Raw genomic sequence first — 21,067 nt, 5'->3', positions numbered from 1 at the left:
CGACGGAACTTCGGTGGCTCTCAAGGGTCATTCACTTAACCAGCTTCCTTCTGTAGACCAGAAAAGAAAAGACTAAGGGACCAGCAGTCCCCTCTGGTAGCAATAGGGTTGAACTGGAAACGTGGTCACTTGATTTCCACTTCAGTGCTATGACCTCCACATTATGCTCTCTTAGGAAGGTTCAGGAACTTAAGACACGGTAGATAGAAAGATGGAAGCAAAAGGTGAGAATTAGAACTCAGGTCAGAGAAAGGAGGGGCTCCGAGACCAGTTCCCAGACACTGTCCTGCAAGCAGATCTTCAGAGTGAGCAGAACTTCAGTCCCAGCCAGAGACCTTGCTGCTGAAGCAGAGAACGCCAGAGGGACGACAGAAGGATCATTGCTCCCTTTGTGGACCTCAGTTTTCTCATCTGTACACTGGGGAAGGAAACTGGACCAGATGTTTCTGGGGCTTTATCCTTGCTCTTGCCTTCTTTGCCTCAGTTCTAGACGTGGACCAGAGCTGGGACTAGGTCACCCCAGGGTGTGAAGGCAGGCAGAGCTCGGGTGCTCTAGGCAGAGAATGACTCTGTGAGCTGAACAGAGTAAGGAGGAAAACAGGCGAGATCTGAGATCCTGGATTGACTTGTTTTGAATGAAGGGAATATTCCTTCCTGGCTGCCCTCCAAGTTAGCGCAGTGTAGTGGAAGTATTGGGAGCCTCCAAGAGGAAGGAAAACTCCAAATCCCGTGAGGGTGTGGTCCGGCCTCCACGTATGGCCCTCCGTCTCCCCGTCCTGTAAGGATTTCTCAGCAGAGAATAATGAGTATAACATAGGGTTTAGTGCCAAGTAGACTCTACCTTTGCATTTCCTAGCTGAGTGCTATTTGGAAAGTCACTGAATCTCCCTGAACATCAGGTTCTGCATAATTAGGATAATAATTTACATGAAAATGCTTTTTAATGAATCGCTTCAAGTTTCAGTTTCCTTAATTATGAAGTGAAAGTAACCATGGTACCTCCTTCAAAGGGTGGTGTAAGGACTAAATCAGTGAATCCCAGTGAGGCATTTAGCACAGTGCCTGGGAAATAGAAAGTACTGAACGACAGCCATTATATTGTCATTATCCTTGAACGATTATCCTATGTTGTAATGCACCATACAAGTGTTAGTTACACGTGGCCATGAAATCTGATTCAAGTCTGATGGAGCACAAGCATTTCACTCTTTTCTAGAACTTGACCATTTCTCTTCCCAGAATTTCAGCGTGATCGCCAGCAACGCCACCGAGGCAGCCATGTCATCCTTGGTGCAGAATCTTTCAATTGTTCTTCAGCAAAGTCCATCAACCACAGCTGGGAATCTGGCTTCTGTGGTATCCATTCTGAGCGACGTCTTGTCCCTGTCCCTGGAAAACCACCTCAGGGTGACCAGTTTGACAGTGGAGGTGAGATCTGCCTGGGCCTGAAGGGCTCACTTTTTTTTTTCTTTTTCTTTTTAATTGAAGTATAGTCTATTTACAGTGTTGTGTTAGTTTCTGGTGTACAGCAAAATGATTCAGTTTTATATAGATATATATATATATATTCCTTTTCATATTCTTTTTCACTGTAGGCTATTACAAGATATTCAGTATAGTTCCTTATGCTGTATACAGTAGGACCTTGCTGTTATCTATTTTATATATAGTAGTTAGTACATGCAAATCCTGAACTCCCAATTTATCCTTCCCCATCCCCTTTCCCCACCGGTCACCATAAGTTTTTTTCCTATGTCTGCGCATCTGTCTTTGTTTTATAAATAAGTTCCTTTGTCTGAGTTTTTCAGATTCCACATATAAGTGATATCATATGATATTTGTCTCTGTCTGATTTACTTCACTTAGTATGATAATCTCTAGGTCCATCCATGTTGCTACAAATGGCATTTTCATTCTTTTTTATAGCTGAGTAGTATTCCATTGTGTGTATCTGTATGTGTGTGTGTATATACACACACAATGTACACATACATATACATACACGCACACATATATATATATAAACACACACTCTACATCTTCTTTATCCAGTCATCTGTTGATGGGCATTTAGGTTACTTCCATGTCTTAGCTATTGCAAATAGTGCTGCTGTGAACATTGGGGTGCATGTATCTTTTTGAATGAGAGTTTTCTCCATATATTTGCTCATGAGTGGGATTGCTGGATCACATGGTAAGTCTATTTTTAGTTTTTTAAGGAATCTCCATACTATTTTCCATAACAACTGCACCAAACTACATTCCCACCAACAGCGTAGGAGGGTTCCCTTTTCTGTGCACCCTCTCCGGCATTTATCCTTTGTGGACTTTTTAGTGATGGCCATTCTGATGGGTGTGAAGTGATAAATGCTCAATCTTGTAGGAAGAGTGGCAGAAGCCCCAGTTCATGGGGCACTGTTGAAAAAGACCAAAGAGCCACATAACAGTCTTTGTGTGAGCTTCAGCACTTCCTCCTCAATGTACAAGGAACCCCTGGGATCAATTACGTGAGTTCAAAGTAAGAGGGAGCTGCCTTCGGCAGGCTGCCTGGACAGCACCTGGCTGAGGGGAAGGTGTGAGCCTCTGCCCTGCATGACACTGTATGACACAGGTGCCAAGTTTTTAATATTTGATATTGAGTCTACCATTGTTCTTTCCTGGGGCCATAAACTCTGTCAAGTATATTTTAAGAACTCCCTGTTTTTTTTGACTGTGGAATTCATAACTTATTTTGGATATTTAAAAATTAACTTTAAAAATTTTTTTCAAATGAGACATATTCACTATACAAAATGCAAATAAGCAAAAAGAAACATAAGTGATATGTAATCTGGTCACCCTGGAATAGCCACTGCTAACATTTTAGGTATCACCCCAGTGCCTAAAAAATTGACACATGACACATAGCAGGTATAAATATTTGTTAAATAAATTTCCTTCCAAACATTTTGGATGTGTACATTTTATATGTTAGCATGAAATATTTTACAAAATTGGATTATACAATGTTTGCTGTTACATAATCACACAACTGTGCTTAACTATATAAGGTGAACGTAACGTCAGAGATGACATTAAATGTAAATACGTTAAATTCCCTAAATCAAAGATGCTCAGATTTCTTAAAAAAAAAAAAATCTGACCATATGTTGTTTGTAAGTGGCCAACTAAAACACAATGATACAAAAAGGCTAAAAATAAAGTGAAAGGCAGACACAGAGCGGCAAAAACCATCCAGAAGAAGGCAGAGGTTTCCGGGGGCTCTAGAAGCAGCACACTGTGGGATTCAGGCCAGACCTGCAGAGAACTCAGGCAGGGAAAGACTCAGCCAGACTGACAGATGTCCGCAACAGATGCCTGGGAACCAGACCTCTCGGCATGAGCGAGGGTCCTGTGGGAGAAAACGGTGCCTTTCGAGGGCGTGTTTGGAAAAAGAATCTTTTAAGACTGACCCTTCAAACCCACATCAATTCAATGCTTCCTCGTTGCCTGTCCAGTTTTTAAGGATTTTTGCCTTATAGTCCCCTCTATTAAACAAAAGTCATCAGTACATGAGTAGAAACTTGAACGTCCATGATGTGAAATTAGAACTTCTGATGTTAACAGAACAAATACAATATGGGAGAGCAGTTACAAGTAACATCTCCCTCTTAGAGCCTCAGCCTGAGGAGTAATGTGGTCACTCTTGCATCTCAGGAGGAAGAGAAGGGTCCTTCTCCTCCAAGCTGAAACCCTGGTGGGCATACAAATGCCCGGGGATGATCACTCTGGAACGTACATGATTCTGCGGACCCACTGTCTCAACCCAAAGCTTCCACTCTGCAGCACACCTGAGCTGAACTTCATTGCAATTTTAATGTGTTCCTCAGCTGAGCCAGTTCTCTGGGCAATATTCCTGTGCTAAATACTCATGACTCTCCACTCTCAGTCCTCTGACCTGTTTACTCAAAATCCAAACTGACTTTCATTCTTATATTTCAGAATGTCATCAACATAGCTGACCACATCCTTAATTCCACCTCAGTAACCAACTGGACAGTATTACTGCAGGAAGAAAAGAATGCCAGCTCCCGGTTACTACAGACACTGGAAAACATCAGCGTTCTGGTACCTTCGACAGCCCTGCCTCTGAATTTTACTCGAGAATTCATTAATTGGCAAGGGATTCCAGCATCCCCAAGTCAACAAAAGACGGGTTACATCTATGAGACTGAAATGTTCTCCAGAAATAACTCCATTCCCATTAGAGGCCACGTGTTAATTAAGTCAGACCAATTCCAGGGGACCCTTCCAGAAACCATCATCAGCATGGCCTCCTTGACCCTGGGGAACATTCTGCCCATTACCAAAAATGAAAATGTTCAGGTCAATGGGCCCGTGATAGCCACGGTTATCCAAAACTATTCCATAAATGAAATTTTCCTGAATTTTTCCAAGATGGAGTCGAACTTGAGCCAGCCTCATTGTACGTTTTGGGATTTCAGCCACCTGCAGTGGAACAATGCCGGGTGCCACCTAGTGAATGAAACTGCAGACTCGGTGACATGCCGCTGCACTCACCTGACCTCCTTCTCCGTGCTGATGTCACCCTTTGTGCCCCCTTCCATCGTCCCCGCTGTGAAATGGGTCACCTTTGTGGGGCTGGGCGTCTCCATTGGGAGTCTCCTCTTATCCCTGATCACTGAAGCTCTGTTCTGGAAGCAGGTCAGCAAGAGCCAAACCTCACACACCCGCCACATCTGCATGGTGAACATCGCCCTGTGCCTCCTGATTGCCGACGTCTGGTTTATTGTCACTGCCACCGTGGACGCCATGGCAAACCCTCCTGGAGTCTGCGTGGCCGCAGTGTTCTTCACACACTTTTTCTACCTCTCCTTGTTCTTCTGGATGCTTATGCTCGCCTTCCTGCTGGCTTATCGGGTTATCCTCGTGTTCCATCACGTGGCCACGCCTTGGATGGTGGCCGTCGGCTTCTGCCTGGGCTATGGGTGCCCTCTCATTATCTCCATCATCACCATTGCCGTTACTCAGCCCAGCAATGGCTACAAAAGGAAAGATGCCTGCTGGCTTGACTGGTCCGATGGGAGCAAACCCCTCTTGGCCTTCGCCGTTCCTGCGCTGACTGTCGTGGCCGTGAATTTGGTTGTGGTGCTGTTCGTTCTCACAAAGCTCTGGAGGCCCACTGTCGGAGAAAGACTGAGTCAGGACCACAAGGCCACTGTCGTCCGCGTGGGGAGGAGCCTCCTCGTTCTGACTCCTCTGCTGGGGCTCACCTGGGGCTTTGGCATAGGGACGATGGTGGACAGCCAGAATCCGGTGTGGCACATTATTTTTGCATTACTCAATGCATTCCAGGTGAGAGCAAGAAACATAATCTACTCTATCACCAGGTAACTGGAATAATTTGAGAGAATTGAGGATGGAAAGACCACTCTGGAAGCTATCTCATTTCCCTGCCTCCAGTAGGACTATAACCAAAACTGCCTGGCAACAGTGAATAGGAAAGAAAAGATTCATTTTTCCCAACAGTTACTGTCATATTGAATCAGAATATTAGGCATCTTCGGTAATCCATTCCAGGGTTTCAAATCTGTTAGAGTTGACGTAGCTAACGCTAATCTCTCTTGCTGCTGACCCAGTCCTCTCTCTCTTATGTGAATCTCTGCAAAAGCACACAGGGAAAGGGAAATAAGAATACTTGTTGAGTCTGAGTGTGCAAAGGAGGTCCCTAGAGCGCCACAGAGCAGGGGCTGGCACACTGCAGGCAGTGCTGTTTTTGTAAATGAAGTTTTATTGGAACACAGCCACGTCCATTTGTTTACGTAGGGTCTGTGGTGGTTTTCATCACCAAGGCAGAGGCAGCACTTACAAGAGACTAGACGACCTGCAAAACCTGAACTATTTACTATCCGCCTCTTTACAGAAAAAGCGTGTCAACCTCTGCTGCAAAGGATGGGTTTTACATGCCATGATCAGCGTGTTCAGACAGTAGGTGGACAGAGTGATCCTTAGGTTTGGGTGAATCAGAAAAGAAAGTCTTCAGTCCTGGTTCAGGGAAGGTTTTCAGGGTCTCCTCTGGACAATGACTCAGGGAAGTGATGGTTAAACGTTAGAGCTCTGGAGTTAAATAGCTCTGGGCTCAAATATGTCATGTTATCCAACTGTGTGAGCACTAACCAATTATTTAATTTCTTGATTCTTCAATTCTCTCATCTGATAAACAGGGATAATGTTATTACCTGGATCTCGGAGTAAATGTGAGGATTAAATGAGGTCATTCAGCACTTAGGGGAGTGCCTGGCACAGAGTGAGTGCTTTGTAGGTTTTCCTGAGAGCAGCTGGCTCTCCACCTGCTTCGGCAAGCCAGTGTCCCTCTAGGTGGCAGCACAGAAGGCCGCCATGGCGAGCACACACCAAACCGTGACAGGTTAGGGACCTCCAGTCCGGGGCAGGCCCTTGGTGACAGGCTGTCTCAACAGGCAACAACTGGGGGTGCTCTGACAGGGAGGAGGATTTCAAGGTCCAAGAATGACTTCACCAAGGGTCCCCCAAGAGCTGGAGGTGATGGAAAAGATGCTGATCTGGGTCTACTTCCTCCACTTGGCCTTGGGATTGGACCTCAGTGCCAGCTGACACCATACATACTTAGTAAATGGTGGTTTAATGCCCAAAGGAAGAGTAAGACTTAGAGCCAAGTGGAAGCTCTTCGTTTGGGGTTTAGGACGACACAAAGGGGGAAATGAGGCTCCACATGTGTTTAAAACTGTATTCACTCAATCATTTATACATCCAACCACAAAAAAGTGGGTTGAGTGCTTTGTGCTAATCCAGGCATCGCGGAGGCCACACGGTGCCTTTGCCTTCAAGGCACCCACAGCCTAGTAGGGGACAGGCAAGGAACCACTTCAGTGTTGGGGGACATAATAGAATAGTATTACATGTAAATGATTTGTTTTCTGGAAAACAAAACGACAATACATGTGCTTTATTCCTTTTTTTTTTTAAGGGGTTTTTCATCTTATGTTTTGGAATACTCTTGGATAGTAAGGTATGTATATTCATTTCTTTCTTCTTCCCAGGCCTTCCACCCCACCCCTTCAGTCCTGGGGCCCTTATTCATATATAAGAGATTAGCCCAGGGGTACTTTTAAATACAATTCTATAATTTTATCAAAGGCAGGCTTAGTCCAGAGAAAAAAGAATTAAACACTCACTGCTGATAATAAAACTATAAAGAACTAATCACAACATATAATGTGTAATTATTGTGAAAAAGGAAATTGTTTTTACTTTTATTTTTTTCTTAATTAAATTATGATTTGGCAATAATTAAAGAGCAAAAATCCTTTCCTTAGGGGTAAATTCATTTTTGTTCCTTTAAATAATTTATCCATTTACTTAGACTTTGCTGAAAGGTCTACCTACTTCTGTATTTTTAGAATTTTATATATTTTTATATTACATAGTCTCTGATGTTAAAGAAAATTCCTAATGAAGGACAAACAATGAAAGTAAAAAATAACAGAAAAAATACTTTAAATAAATTGGTATCATTATTTTTCCAAACTTTGAGCAATTTTGTTGAGAGAGGTAAAGACAGTAAGCTAATAAATGTAGACTTTGTTTTAATAAGAAGATAAGAATATTCTGCAGTTATCATAATGGTTGCACATGCACAAAACTCCTGTTTACAAAGAAGCAATTTGCTTCTTTTTTGATTAGACTAAATAATTCCGTTGTTGACACCATTCACTTGGTTGGAAAATTCTTCACTTCAAAGATAAACTTCAATTTAGCAATTAGTGCCAATTACTAATGCCTGCCTAGATTCTGAATTATTGTGGCTTTTGGTATTGTTGTTCTTTGTTTAGCTCTAGATTTGTTTACAGGTAAAGAACAGAAATAAGAGAAAAGAAATCCTTTCATCAGATACCCAAGCTTATGATCTATTAAGTACTTCCAGGAAATACTACTACTTAAGTAGCACCTTCCTTCTGCAGTTGTGTTCCTGATTTGTCACAGTGTAGTTGCATATGCGTGGTTCCCAAATATTTCTTTGTTGCCTTCCAGCTGCGACAGCTGCTACTCAACAAGTTGTCTCCTTTAAGCTCTTGGAAGCGAGCAGCAAAGGTAATTATCTCCTGCCGCCACCCAGGCAAGGCACGAAGTTCCAGTCTTGCATTTTTCTCTTGATGCAGTCCCACAGCAAGCCCCCTCTTGTGTAAAACCCCTTGAGTTTCTGTCACTGTTAGATTCCTGGTGTGTGTCACGATGCCCAGCACACGGTCAGTCCTCACTAAAGAGTTGTTGAATGAGTGAGTGAGTGAATGAATGAATTCGAAGGTGCAGAAAGCGTCGAGGATGCTCAGGCATGGGATGTGTGGTTCTCTTGGGCATTTGCTATAATCTGACTTGACTTCCAAGATCTGGAATCAGTAGGGTTCTCTTCTCTGCCTGACTTTCTGGATCTCTTTTCCTGCTCCAGAAAAGGAGATGGGGAGGTCCTGACTAACTTCTAGTTTATAAAACACTCTCTCTCACTCGGTGTAACTGACTTTGTCCCCTGAAATTTTAGCTCTTTCTTCTACAAACTGCTAAGTTTGTATGGAAATGGAGGATTCCTGTTTTCATTCTTTGCACGAAAGTGTAATCCATGTAAGGAGAGCAAAGTTTGAAACAAAAGTACTTGCATCCCTATTTTGTATTTTTGACATTAATTTGAACTTTTGCCTTTCAGCACAACACGGAGGGCCATCCAGAAAGGGTTCTAAAAAGCAGAAAGTTCCGCGTTTGATAAACGTCAACTGACTTAAGGGCATGAAAAACTACATGGATATTTAGAGATTTTTTTACAAGGGATAATATAACCTTCTTAAATAAAAATAAACAGTGAGGGAATTAGCCTCTAGCATTAAAATAATTTCCCTGGGTTTGCATTTCGTAGGAAAGGGCTGTGAATTAGGAAGCAATGACCCATGAGCTGGCAGACCTGCTCCATATTTCTGACCCAGTAAAATTGGCTGTGTGATCTTAGGAAAGTCAGTATCTTTTGGTTTCAGTGTTCTCAAACTGTAAAAAAAAGTGTTGGACTGGTTACTCAAAGCAGTTCTCACATTCTGGGGTTCTGATTTTATATCTTGAAGAACTAAAATCCCTTGAACCAGAAAATGTGAAACAAATGAAACATTCTCTGCTGTTTCGAAAAGGGGGTAGTTAGAGCGTCGGTGACTGCATTCAAGAAAAAGCTTTAATTAGTAAAGCAAGCACAGGATACTCCCCACCCTACAAAGCAGGCAGTGAGAATTTCTCTCATTGGAAAGCCAAAGAGAGAAAAACACTCAAAAGTAAAATAAAACAAAACCCAAAGTGAAGATGCCTGACAGTGTTTTTTCTCCCTGTTTCAAATGTAAAGTGTGGGCACTTTGCAGCAGGCAGCGGCAGTCAGTGAGGGCTCTGTGTTTTCTGGATTTGTGTCCCTTTTGCAATTTCATTTTCAAGTCAGGTGACAAAGGGAGATTTTGTTTTCTGGTGAGGTGGCTCATTTGCTTTAAGATAAATGCACATTCAGCAGAAGAAAAGAGGCGTACTTGTAATCTTTGGAGGGAGTTTGAATGAAAAAGCTGCACCTAGATCAGAGTGATGAGCAGACAGGGAGAAGTAACACTTGGGATGAAGGCTCCTGCCAAGAAACTCACTCGGGAGTGAACAGAGAGCAAGGGTCGTAACCAGGTGTGGATGCAGGACCACAGTGTCAGGGTGGAGCTGAGACACCAGGATGTGAGCAAGTCCACATGCTGGACGGGATGAGCCATCAGAGAGAGTCTGAAGACCAGTGACAGAAGTTTCCTGGGAAAACAGACGGAGTGTCTGTACTGAAGGTGGAGATTAGACACAGGAAGTATCAGGGATGCAGACAGAGCAACAGGTACAGATTGGGGTCATGATGTTGAGAGAATTCAGACCTGGTTACCTTTTTTTTTTTCAAGTAAGATTCAGGGCCATCCACTAAGGGATGGGCAGAGGGATGGTGAAGCAGGGGAAAGGACCAGTGAAATTTGGATTGTTGGCTGAAGGGAGTAGGAGAAGCAGCCGGTGGTGTTCTCAGTAAGGACCGTTCCCCAAGCCGCCATCACACTGTGCGGACCCACATGGGGTTTCTCTCACGCTCCTCTCTCTGCTGTGGGCTCAGGACCCCTTCCTGGCCCTCCCATCCTCCCTGGCCACGTCCTCTGTGACTCCACATCAGAAGTCAAACTCTAGTGGCCTGTACAGATGCCCCCTCCACAAAGAAGGGATTTATTTATTTTTAGTTCCAGTGACTCAGGCTCTCTTGACTAACAGTTTAAACCCCTAGAAACTTATGCATGCGCCTGAAGAAGCTGCTTTTCCCCAGAACACGCAGAGTCTCTGAGCGTGTTGCAACCTTAGATTCTTCTAAGTAGGGCAGGATGCGGTTTTAAATGCAATGATCCTGACCTTAGGATTTTTCTTTAGGATTATAGAATTATGTGTATACGGAGCCCTGAATTCTAGAAAAGCAATTCTTTTGCTTTGCAATTTTCAGACATTTTTCGTTCTTGTCTCCATGATCATTTTTTCCCCCAGAGCTCAGTGTAGGGTAGACACCAATAGTTTATGAAAATCAGGAAACTCACTGGGCTACATACTACATATAACAAACATTTGTTTCTTTTGTTCTGATTTAGCCTCCTCATGACATGGACTGTAGCACGAGGTGGGACTTACTCCTTTCTATTTCCTCTGTGCTCAAAACATTGCCTGACACAGTGACATTCAATAGGAGATGTTAAATTAATGAACAAATCAATTAATGAATGAGACAAGGTTATAATGTACCTTAACACTTGTATCTTTCCCAAGAGGCACGTGTTCTTTATTTTAAATATTTTACTTCAGTCTTTACATTTTTCAACTCTGTGTCGCCTCTGCTCCAGTGACTACAGAATTGAACACAAGCGATTTGAAGTATTGTTTTTCCTCCGTGGGTTCCTGTTCTAGTGATAAATGTGTGAACTGAAGAAATGTGAAGATGGACACAAAAAAAGATAACATCTTCTTTAGAACTGTTTTCTACTTGTTAAAAGTTGTAAGAATACACAGGAATACACAATTCACTTGAAAATAAGTTCTTTGGCATTTAATTTAATTTAATTTAAATTTTTGGCATTTTAAATAGATTAAAGCAGAAGAAAGCATATGGCGGTGAGAACAGTTGACCCTTGAACAGTGTAAGGGTTAAGTACCCGCCCCCTCCACAGGCTGCCAGGCAGTGGAAAATCTGCATCTCACTCAGCCCTTTATATCCACTGTCCTCCATCCATGGATTCAACCAACCACAGATTGTGTCACATTTGTTGTTTGAATAGTACATATTTATTGAAAAAAAACCTGCATGTAAGTGGACCTGTGCAGTTCAAACCCATATTATTCAGGGGTCAACCGTCCTCTAATTTCTTGAAAAGAGAACAGTGCACTAGGTGGATGGAATTTAGGATTGTTCATGGCACTGAGACATCGGGCAATGTAGACCAACACTAAAAGAATACGTTCAATGCCTAAATGATTTGTTTTTCTTTTGTGCAGCAAAACCCATCAGATGTTTCCACCAAACCCAAATTTGAAAAGACTTTCAACCCATTCCGACACAAAGGTGAGTTACAACCAGCCAAAGGTTATAAAGGGTAGGAATAAAGACTATGAACACATCATGTGAGGAAAATTCAATGACAGCTTTTAAAAAGTTCACGTGAGAAGTGTGTGCGTGTTGGCCAGCCGTGTGTCCCGAGTTCGTCCAGACAGCACGGAGGGCTAACAGAATAGGGCTGGGGATCGGACACTTGTGGAGACCAGCAAGGCTCCCTTTCAGCTTCGTGACAAGTCACCACCATTTCCTCAGCTAGACGTGATATGACTTGGTGACACTGAGCTTGGAGGGCACGGGGTGAAGGAAGTGGTTAGACTCACACCAGTTGTGTCCTTACTGGAGAATCTTGCCTCTGGGCCAGCTGCCGGGTACTGGGCCCGGGGCCAGGTGCCTGTGCCCCGAATTTGGACATATCCTCCTCCCTAAAGTGTCCCTGAGGAAGGAGGAGCCACCAGAGCCACCACCTGCCGTGGGTGAGGGGCCACGCCCCCCTCTGCTTACGACATGTATTGTTCCTATGCTTATATGTTGGCTGTTGCTAAAGTCAGTGATATTCAGCTCCCGGAAAAACGTAAAGATATTTAAGCATCACACACAGTCGCTGTTCTCGCGGAGGAGAGGGTTGCATCCTGGGGCTTCAGGAGAAGCTCTTCCATCACACGTTAAACTAAACTGCAGTCACATTCCAAAGGGCGTGAGTCCCACTTCACATTAAATCATGTTGATAGCCTCACTAAGGGTGAGAATGGGCAACTCACTTTAGATTCCAATCAAAATTATTTGAATTTCAGATAAAGTTCGAGTGTCTGAACTTTAAAGACACTTCCCTCCCCAGATGTTTGGGATCCTCATCCCGAAGACTTGGGTCCTGTTATCACTGCCACCAGTCAGACTGAGGGCTTTTTTTAAAAAAATAAATCTCTTTATCTTTTTGGATGTTTGTTCCTCATCAGTAAAATGAAAAGCTAAGAGATCACTAAGGTTCCTCTCAGCTGTAACATTCGGTGATCTCAAATCTTTTATCTCATTTCTCAGCAACATCTGAAAAATACAGTGCTACTCTTCTGAAATGAGAGCTGTCTGACAGGTGTAAGTGTCTGTGGCATTAAGAAAATGCTGTGCCTGGCAGCCAACCACACCCTGTGTCTTTCCCTAACCTCTGCCTAAAGCTGCCCAGAGTTGTAGAGAACCGCATTCATCATGGTCTCATGCTTGACTCCAACACAGTAGCAATAATTATCATTTTTTTCCTCTCTTAGACAATTATGCCCTTTCTCATCCTGGAGAGTCATCCAGTGACGTCATGCTAACGCAGTTTTCATCAATTGAATAAAGCTGGGAACTGTAAAATCCAGGAAAATTTTTTGGAGCATATCAACATAGCTAAACGTCAGTGAAGAAATTATGTTCAATATCAGATGGAGTTTTCTGACTTAGGAGTCTGGGAATAAAGCAAGGAGATTTCAATGGCTTCATGACCACCATCTTTAACGTCAATGAAATGGAGAGATGTATTTACATGTGGTTTGATTCAAAGGAATCACTTCATAAATGTAGAATAAATTTGGTCGGAAATTACATCAGTTGTACTGGCCTCTCACTGCCACAAACCATGGTTTCCTTTTTTCATAAAATAGCATTATGCACGTGGCATTTCCAGTCATCTGAGCTGGAGTAAGGAAATGTTGTGAAATCTCTTTAGATACATTGATGGACCACGTTCGCTTTCTTATTAAAAAAAAAGTCATCGGTGAAAATTTTCTAGAGGAAAGGTGTTTCCCTCTTCCAGATTTTCCAGTTGGATTTTCTGCTTATTTTTACTTTTTAGGTTCAGTCACTTAAATTTGAAAGATAATCAGAAACACAATGGGAAGTGTCCATTTCAGGTAGCTTTGCAGTCCTCACTTAGGAAGTGTCACAATGTGATTTCATGTGTAATGCAGTATTTTTCAGTTCGCAAATCACTTTCCCGTGGTCCCCCATCCAGCGACGTGAGGTGTCCAGGCAGACCTAGCACAGAGGTGAGGACACGGAGGCTTGGACAGCTGAAGTGACTTCCCAAAGACTGTGAAGCCCGTGAAGGAGTACTGGGGGCTTTTAGGACGTAACAGCCTTGAAAATTACCTGCAATCCGAAGCAAGCTTTATGAGGTCAGATGCGAGATTTGTGACTCCCAGAATTCTCTCTAGGTAAGAGGCAAATTGAGGGACAGTTTGGTTGTCAGCTTCCAGAAAGACCTTAAAACACCCTGGTTTTCTTTCATAATACACTGTCGGCACTTTCTGGAAATTATTTGCGGGCATAACTGGTGACGCTTTTGAATGAGCTACAGAGCGTTAGACAAATAAGAGAGGAGGAGACATTTCCCTTCCACACTGCCATCACCTGTGCTCACCTGAGTTTCAGCTCTGACCACAGTGCCCAGAAGAACCAAGCCCTTTGATTCATCCTTGTTTCCAGAGTCTCCTGGAAATCTGCAGTGGTATTTTGTAAAGTAAAGCGTTGATTTCTCCCAATAATAATTGTGGTGGTGATGACGATGGTAAGTCAAAAACAAGAAGCAACCTGTACAGAGTGCTCACTCACAAAGTGTCGGGCACTGTTCTAAATGCTTCGCATCTCTTAACTCATGTAATCTCCACAGTAAGCTTGTGCAGGGGGCCTGTTATTAACCCGTTTTACAGCTGCTGAAACGAAGGCTCAGGGAGGTTAGAGAATGTGAGTAGGGCCACGGGGAGGGCAAATGGCTGTGTCAGGACAGTAGTCATGGAAGTCGAATTACAGTAAGGAGAGGGTTACATTAAGTCAGACTAGCAGGATGGGCATTGTTTATTTCAGTGTAATTAGAATCCTGGACCCCTTGGTCTGTAAGGGCGCTCAGGCGTCATCTAGTCACTATTTCACACGCATCCCTGTTGTCCTAAGTCTCAGCAGCCTATGATTACAGGAGGAGGTCACGCCCACACTTAATGCTGTCTGCAGGAGTATATTAGTCAGCTCAGACTGCCGTGATGGAACACCGCAGACCAGTGGTTAGACAACAGAAATTTACTAGCTTACATTTCTGGAGGCTGGGGAGTCCAAGTGGAAGGTGCTGTCAGCCATGGGGCAGGTCCAGACTGGACCCGCAGGGGCAGTTACTCAACAAGGTGAAAATGATAGGATACTGGATATACTTGAATGTTTTTAATTTAGAAAAAGACTTACATACTTTGAGGTGGCTTGGGGATGAATTTTTGATAAGAACACAGAAATCCAAGCAATTAAAAAAAAGAAAAAGAGAAGGCAGAACAATGAAACATACCACCTGGCTCAGCTGTGAACAGAGCACACCAAGTGTGGATAACGGGAAATGATTTTGATGTAACCAAAATAATAACAATATAACTATATTGGGAAGGTGGAGAATAAGAAGTCCATTTGGGTGGGTGGCAGAAGAGATCTAAGTCTATGTTTTTTGTTTGTGGAAATCAACAAAACTGAGAAACCAAGAAGTAGCATTATAACCATGCTATTTAGAAATATAGAAATATCAGAAGAATCAATTAAGTCCTTTGAAAGAGATTGTCTCTGGTGAGCTGGGAATTACAGAGCTGTTTGACTTTTGAAACCATATCCATATGACTTCGGTTAAATATAAATTGTGTGTGTGTGTGTGTGTGTGTGTGTGTGTGTGTGTGTCATCGGAGACAGCTCAGGACATTCTAAAGTCGGAAGTCACCTTGATTGATTTCCTTGGCCACAAGCTTATGTAGCCTTGGTCAGCTGCTTCAGGTCTTGGAGATGCCTATGAGATGTTCAATTTGAGATGTCCCGTAGACCACGTGGTATACGAATCTATTGCTCAAGGGAAGATCTGGGCTAGAGGTACACTCTTAGGGTCTTCAGCATAGAGACGGTGCTTAAAGCCATGAGACCAGATGAGATCACCTAGCAGATACAGGGAAAGAAGCGGGTAGGTCCAAGCACTGAGCACAGGGGCACCCATCATTTAGAAGTAGGAAGAGGAAAGAGAAGGAGCAGCTCGTGAAGTAGGAGGGAAACCAGGAGAACATGGTGTCCCAGAAGCTAAGGAAAGCATTTCAAGAAGGATTTCCAGGACAACACCTGAGTTAACTACTGAGCGTCAAGAAAGATAAAGACCCCGACCTGCCCATTCCAGTTTGAATGTGAAGATCACTGTTGTATGAATAGAGTAGGCTCCTAGAGGAAGAAAGTCCCCTAGTGGGAAATTTCACATTGAATACACAGGCTAGAATCATGTTTAGACTTTGCCTGGCCTTGCGGTGGATAAGCCCTTCCAGACCTGTAACCAGCTGTTTTAGAAAGACTAATCTTCTCCCTGTTTTACTGATGCTTCCAGCACAAATGAAGGGCTGAGGGAACGGTCATTTTGTAGCACCTAGAATGTTTCCCAGCCTGATGCAGATTTTTGGTAAAAAGCCCCTTATCTATTTCTTTCTAAATGATTCTTACGTGGAAAGACGATTTGCCTTTTGTTAAGAAGGCCGCAGAGCTGTGCTGTACTTACCTTGATCGACCTTCAGGGGGCGGGCTCTGACCAAGAAATAAATCCTGGACAAATTGCTGGAAGCTTAGGTACACCTGAGAGCCACCCTGGAATTTGGGGAGACGAAGGGCGTTTTAAACCAACTACTGGAATTAGGAACAATTTACTGTGTTGCTGCTGTGCTTTTGTCTCGAAAAAGAGATTAGGGAGCTAAGAACATAATAGCTCTGTTTGGGGATGGCAAACAATACCTCTGTTCCCTGGGTTTATGCCCAGGGGTGCTGGTGGACTTTTTAAGCAAAGCAGGAATTAGCCATGGTTGGCCGGGATTTTACCCTGCTGGCAAACCAGTGTTTAATTTAAATTTGGGCCGTCTCAGAGGGATCAACCTTGGGTAACTTGGGCACATTCAGAGTTAATTCAAGCATGTGGCACAAAATAGATGGGGGAGATGCCTAGCTTTGGGGATATATTGCTTACTTTGGGAAGAAAATGGTTTGGCAAACTTTGTACAGTTTTGTTAAACGTAAGCTTCCCTGAGCGAATTATCCAAACCCTTCACAGATTCTATTTTGTACCCAAGGTCGTAGGGGTGGAGGGAACAGATTAAAAGAAACATAAAATAGTGACTTCATTCAGAGCAGGGCTTTACCAGGTCCCCCCAGATTGATCAGGAAAGATCAGGGCTGCTTGCAGTTGACTCCTCAGCCTTCCCCTTGCTGCCAGGGCTTGCCTAGAGCACAGGGTGGATTGAAGAAAAGGGTGGGAGAGGAAACAGAGGTGATCAGATCCTCCAGGATTCCAGTTCCTGTGCTTGATTCAGCACAGATGACCTGCTTTGATCCTCAATCAATTGCATAAGATATTCACCCTTCTATAGATAAGGAAGCCAGGAGATTGGAGAATTTGCGTAACCTGAACAGCAAGGGAGGGGAGTCTGGTGCAGAGAGCTCTACTCTGCCTCACTTCCCTGGTTCCGAAAGCCTCTCGCCTTCACTCCAGGCAAGCAGCAAGCGTTTCTGATATTTTATGACCAGAGATGAATTGCTTTGGAATAAATAATGGACCACGAGGCTGTTTTTAAGAGGATGCTATGCCTAATGCTGTATCATGAAGTGGTTTTTCCAGACACTTGACTCCAGATGCTCCTGATAGCTTGGGCAAGGTCAGGGAAAGGTCAGAACCTGAGAAAAGAACGAAAAGGTTCAGGGATGGGGAAGCGTTCACTGATGAGCACAAACTCTTCTGCACTTGGTGTCCATTTCCCCTGGCTGGATCTTAAACAGAGGTGCCCAGGTGCACTTCCTTGATGGGCTCCCGTGGGGCTAGACGGTGGTCTCTGGGACGGGGTTTGCCTCAGTCATCTCTCTGCGTGTCAATTTCCCATCAGTAGAACCACGGACATGCATTCGTTAGATAAGCTCAGAGATCCCTTCCAGTCCTGACTTTCTCTGATTCTGGGTCTCTTCATAGGTAACACCCTGGGAGAAGAGAAATTTATCACCGAAGTGTACCAAGCGGGTTTGGCGAGAACTTATCTAGCTGGGTAGGACTCACAGATAAAGCAATGCCAATAGCTACATTTTCCCCAACCAGATGGGCGGCAACACCCCTCTGGAATTCTGACCTGACACTTGAAACCGGAGCGGAGGAGCGCCCCAGTGTGATGTGTTGCCAAGGGATACATTGCTTTTGTGGATAAGGTTTCCTGGTTCTCAGATCTCAGCCATGTCCCCCAACAGGGCATGGTGAGGCAGCTGTGAATTCCAGGACACTGCCAAGGACAACTCTTTGTGGCCTGGAAGCTTTGCCTGGGGCTGGTGATAATGAGACTTTGTTTTCCGGAAGTAGGCTGGGTGGGGGAGCCAGCCCCACCTGTCCTCAGTGTCACCTGACTGTGGGAATGTTCATCAGCTTAAAAAGGAATATATCAGAAGTCGCAGTCATGGAATCACTTCCAGAACTTATGTTGACAACTGTTTACGTATTTAAGTCTGCAGCAACACGCATCTCTCCTGCCCTGCTTTCTTTTAGACTAGAGTAGTGATTCTCAAAGCGTGTCCCCAACCAGCAGCATCGGGGTGACCTGGGACTTGTTAGAAATACTAATTCTTACGCCCTACCCGAGGCCTCCTAAATCAGAAACGCTGGAGTGGGGCCCTGGGACCTCTGTTTTAACAAGGCCTCCCAGGGGGACTCTGATGCAGACGCAAATTTGGGAACCATTGACTTCCAGAACTCAGGGAAGGAATGTTCTAGCCCAAAGGCAGCAGATTAGGCGCTGAATAAACCTTGCCCTGTGCAGGATGGTAGGGCGGGGAGTGTTTCCCTTTCTATTGCCAACAGTCCCGTGGGCCTCAGGAATCAGCAAAGTCTTGGTACTTGTGTGAGCAGAGGAGTGTTCAAGTTGGATGGCCGTCTTCTGGACAATGTAACCTGTTAAGAAGGCAAGGGGATGGAGCCCTGGCTCCAACACTTCCTGTCTGGATTAACTTGGTTCTAGCACCAAAGCCTCGCAACTTCATCTGTAAGAAAGGGTGATAACTCCCTGTAAAGTTATTGTTGGTGAGACAGGATGGAAGAGGGCAGGGCACAGCCATTCAAGGAATGACAGTAATTAACACCAAAATGGTGGAAGATTCAACCCCCAGTTGTCCTTGAGGATTGAGACTGTGGGAAGTTTGACTTCTAGTAGACCTTGAGCTCCATTTTACGCCCATTGTAACATATTAGCATGATAAATAACACGCCCACAGGCGGCATGACAGTGCCAAGGCTAACCATAGAAGGTCAGAGAGTGAGCGGTGGCCAAATTCCTGGGAATCCCAGCCCCTTTCTGAGGGTAGCTGGGAAAGTCCTCCCACTTGTAGGAGTGGAGCTACTGAGCCCATGAACACTGGCAACACCATGCCCCGTGGCCGACTCGCTCACTCCCTCCCTCCTCTTCAGAGACGGCCTGCACTCTGTCTATGGAGTGTGTACCTACTTTTACTTTAACCTGAGCACCCAACCCCCACACCTCATGGCCTTTCTCTCACCTTACACTCTATGCAATGTGTATCTTTCTAAATAAATCTCCCTTTACTCAACTGTGGCTCGCTCTTGAATTCTTTCCTGCGCGCAGCCAAGGACCCACACCTGGCGGGGCAAGTCCCAGGGGCTCCACCGAGACCTGGCACACGGCCCTCCTCACACCCCACACTTGTTTTTCCTGCATCATTGGGACTTTGCGAGATAAGCCTGAAGATTCTCAGCGTGCTGTCTGATATTTGGTAAGCCTCCAACAAATACTGGTTGTTACGAATATTAATAGTGCTGATGTTAATAACGCAGCATGAATTCTACACCATATTGTCACTGCCTCAAAGCAGTGCACTTAAAGGAAAGATACAAGCTTCTGGGACCAGAGACAAGGGTTCAAATCTCAGTCCTGCTACTGACCACCTTGCACAGACTGTCCTACCCCTCTTGATTTTAAAAAGTGGGAAAGATGACAATTACACACTGTAAGTAAGTAAGTAATAAGTCAGTAAAGCTGCTTGCTTGATGCCTGAAAGACGATAGATGTTTGCTACATTTTCTTTCTTCCTCCTCTTTTTTCAGTGGGAAAATAAACCCCATTTTCAAGGCTCTGAAGGTCGGTGTCCCAGGGATTTAGTCAAGCAGAGCATGGATTACATTGGAGCATGCTACCAGGTGGCTTAGAAAACACCCATTTAAAGCCAAGGCGGAGGACTAGGGGCCTCTGTGAAGGGAGCAGGATGGGTAGGTATATTTCTTTTTCTCGTTCATTATCCTACAGAAAAGTTTAGTGACCCTTAACAAGTCGAAAGAAAAATAGCCCAGGTGAACGAAGGCTTTTGAAAGGAAGACTCCTAAAGAGAAACAAACTGAAAGAAATTTTGGATTCTCGTTTCTTGTTAAGATAAAACAGGCTTGAAGTATATCAAAGGCATTGCCACAGCTTCTGCTGAGGACCTTTCCAAATATACAGGACTCTCAGATGCCTAAATTACAATCCGTTCCTAGCCCATCTCTCTCTCTGACTTCTGTATTTTTTTTACCTTCAGGAATACCGGCCTCCAGCCAAGGATGTCTTTTTCTGGCCTCTCTTCCTTTCTGCCTCCCCAGCACCAGTGTGGATACACTTTCCTCATCCTGGGGTTGCAGGTGCTGGGGCGGGGGTAGGGGGATGTGGGACAGTCCTAGACGTTTGTTTGAGGGTTTACATGAACCAGAGTGAACCTTCCAAGCACAACGTGTAAGATGTATAGGAGGTGTGATGAGGAGGTAGTGAGGTCATTTGCTTCCCAAAAAGGAATTTTAACTTTTACTTATTAATTCATTTGAGGAAGCTGAGTCCGATGACCAGAAGTATGAACTCTGGACTCCGCGTTTGCAGGATGGCTCTCACACTCAGCCTGTGTCCTCCAGGGGTGGGAAGGGGTGCAATGTAGTCCCTCCAAGGCCCCCATTTGCTCACTGATAAAATCCAGGCAGTGATGGTACCTCCCTACGGGTTTGTTATGGGATTTAAATGAAGCAAGTCCTGGAATATAGTATGTGCTCAATTTGTTAGCTACAATTACTTTTAGCGTTAATTTTCTTATAAATATAAAAAAATATATAAAAGAGAATGTAAAAATTCCTCTCCTTATTTTATGTTTGCCTCCCCAGTACCTCTCCAGCCCCCCTTCTCAAGAAATAATTGTTATTTTTGTTTTGTTTTTATTTGGGTTTTTTAAAAGTATTTATTTTTTATTTTATTGCATTTTAATTTTTTGTTGGAGGGGTATTACATTTATTTATGTACTTATTTTTTAATGGAGGTACTAGGGTTTGAACTCAGGACCTCACGTGTGCTAAGCATGCGCTCTACCACTGACCTATAC

The 21,067-nt window shown here is 44.0% G+C and overlaps 1 protein-coding gene across 2 annotated transcripts in view; it reads left to right on the top strand.

The window, feature by feature from the left end:
• Positions 1-13,267, top strand: part of ADGRF1 (adhesion G protein-coupled receptor F1) — a 34,003-nt gene extending 20,736 nt beyond the window's left edge. For both annotated transcript variants that reach the window (XM_045509339.2, XM_074348866.1), the window contains 6 exons: positions 1,240-1,428; positions 3,982-5,355; positions 7,007-7,048; positions 8,071-8,130; positions 11,605-11,671; positions 12,925-13,267. In XM_045509339.2, the coding sequence (XP_045365295.2) occupies positions 1,240-1,428; positions 3,982-5,355; positions 7,007-7,048; positions 8,071-8,130; positions 11,605-11,671; positions 12,925-12,998 (1,806 nt within the window). In that variant the 3' untranslated portion in view covers positions 12,999-13,267. The remainder of the gene's footprint in view (positions 1-1,239; positions 1,429-3,981; positions 5,356-7,006; positions 7,049-8,070; positions 8,131-11,604; positions 11,672-12,924) is intronic.
• Positions 13,268-21,067: the final 7,800 nt, after the last annotated feature.

Source organism: Camelus bactrianus, chromosome 20 (genome assembly GCF_048773025.1).
Source record: "Camelus bactrianus isolate YW-2024 breed Bactrian camel chromosome 20, ASM4877302v1, whole genome shotgun sequence".
Taxonomy (NCBI): domain Eukaryota; kingdom Metazoa; phylum Chordata; class Mammalia; order Artiodactyla; family Camelidae; genus Camelus; species Camelus bactrianus.
The sequence above is the reverse complement of the archived record's forward strand: the minus strand, read 5'-3'. Positions and strand labels throughout refer to the sequence as shown.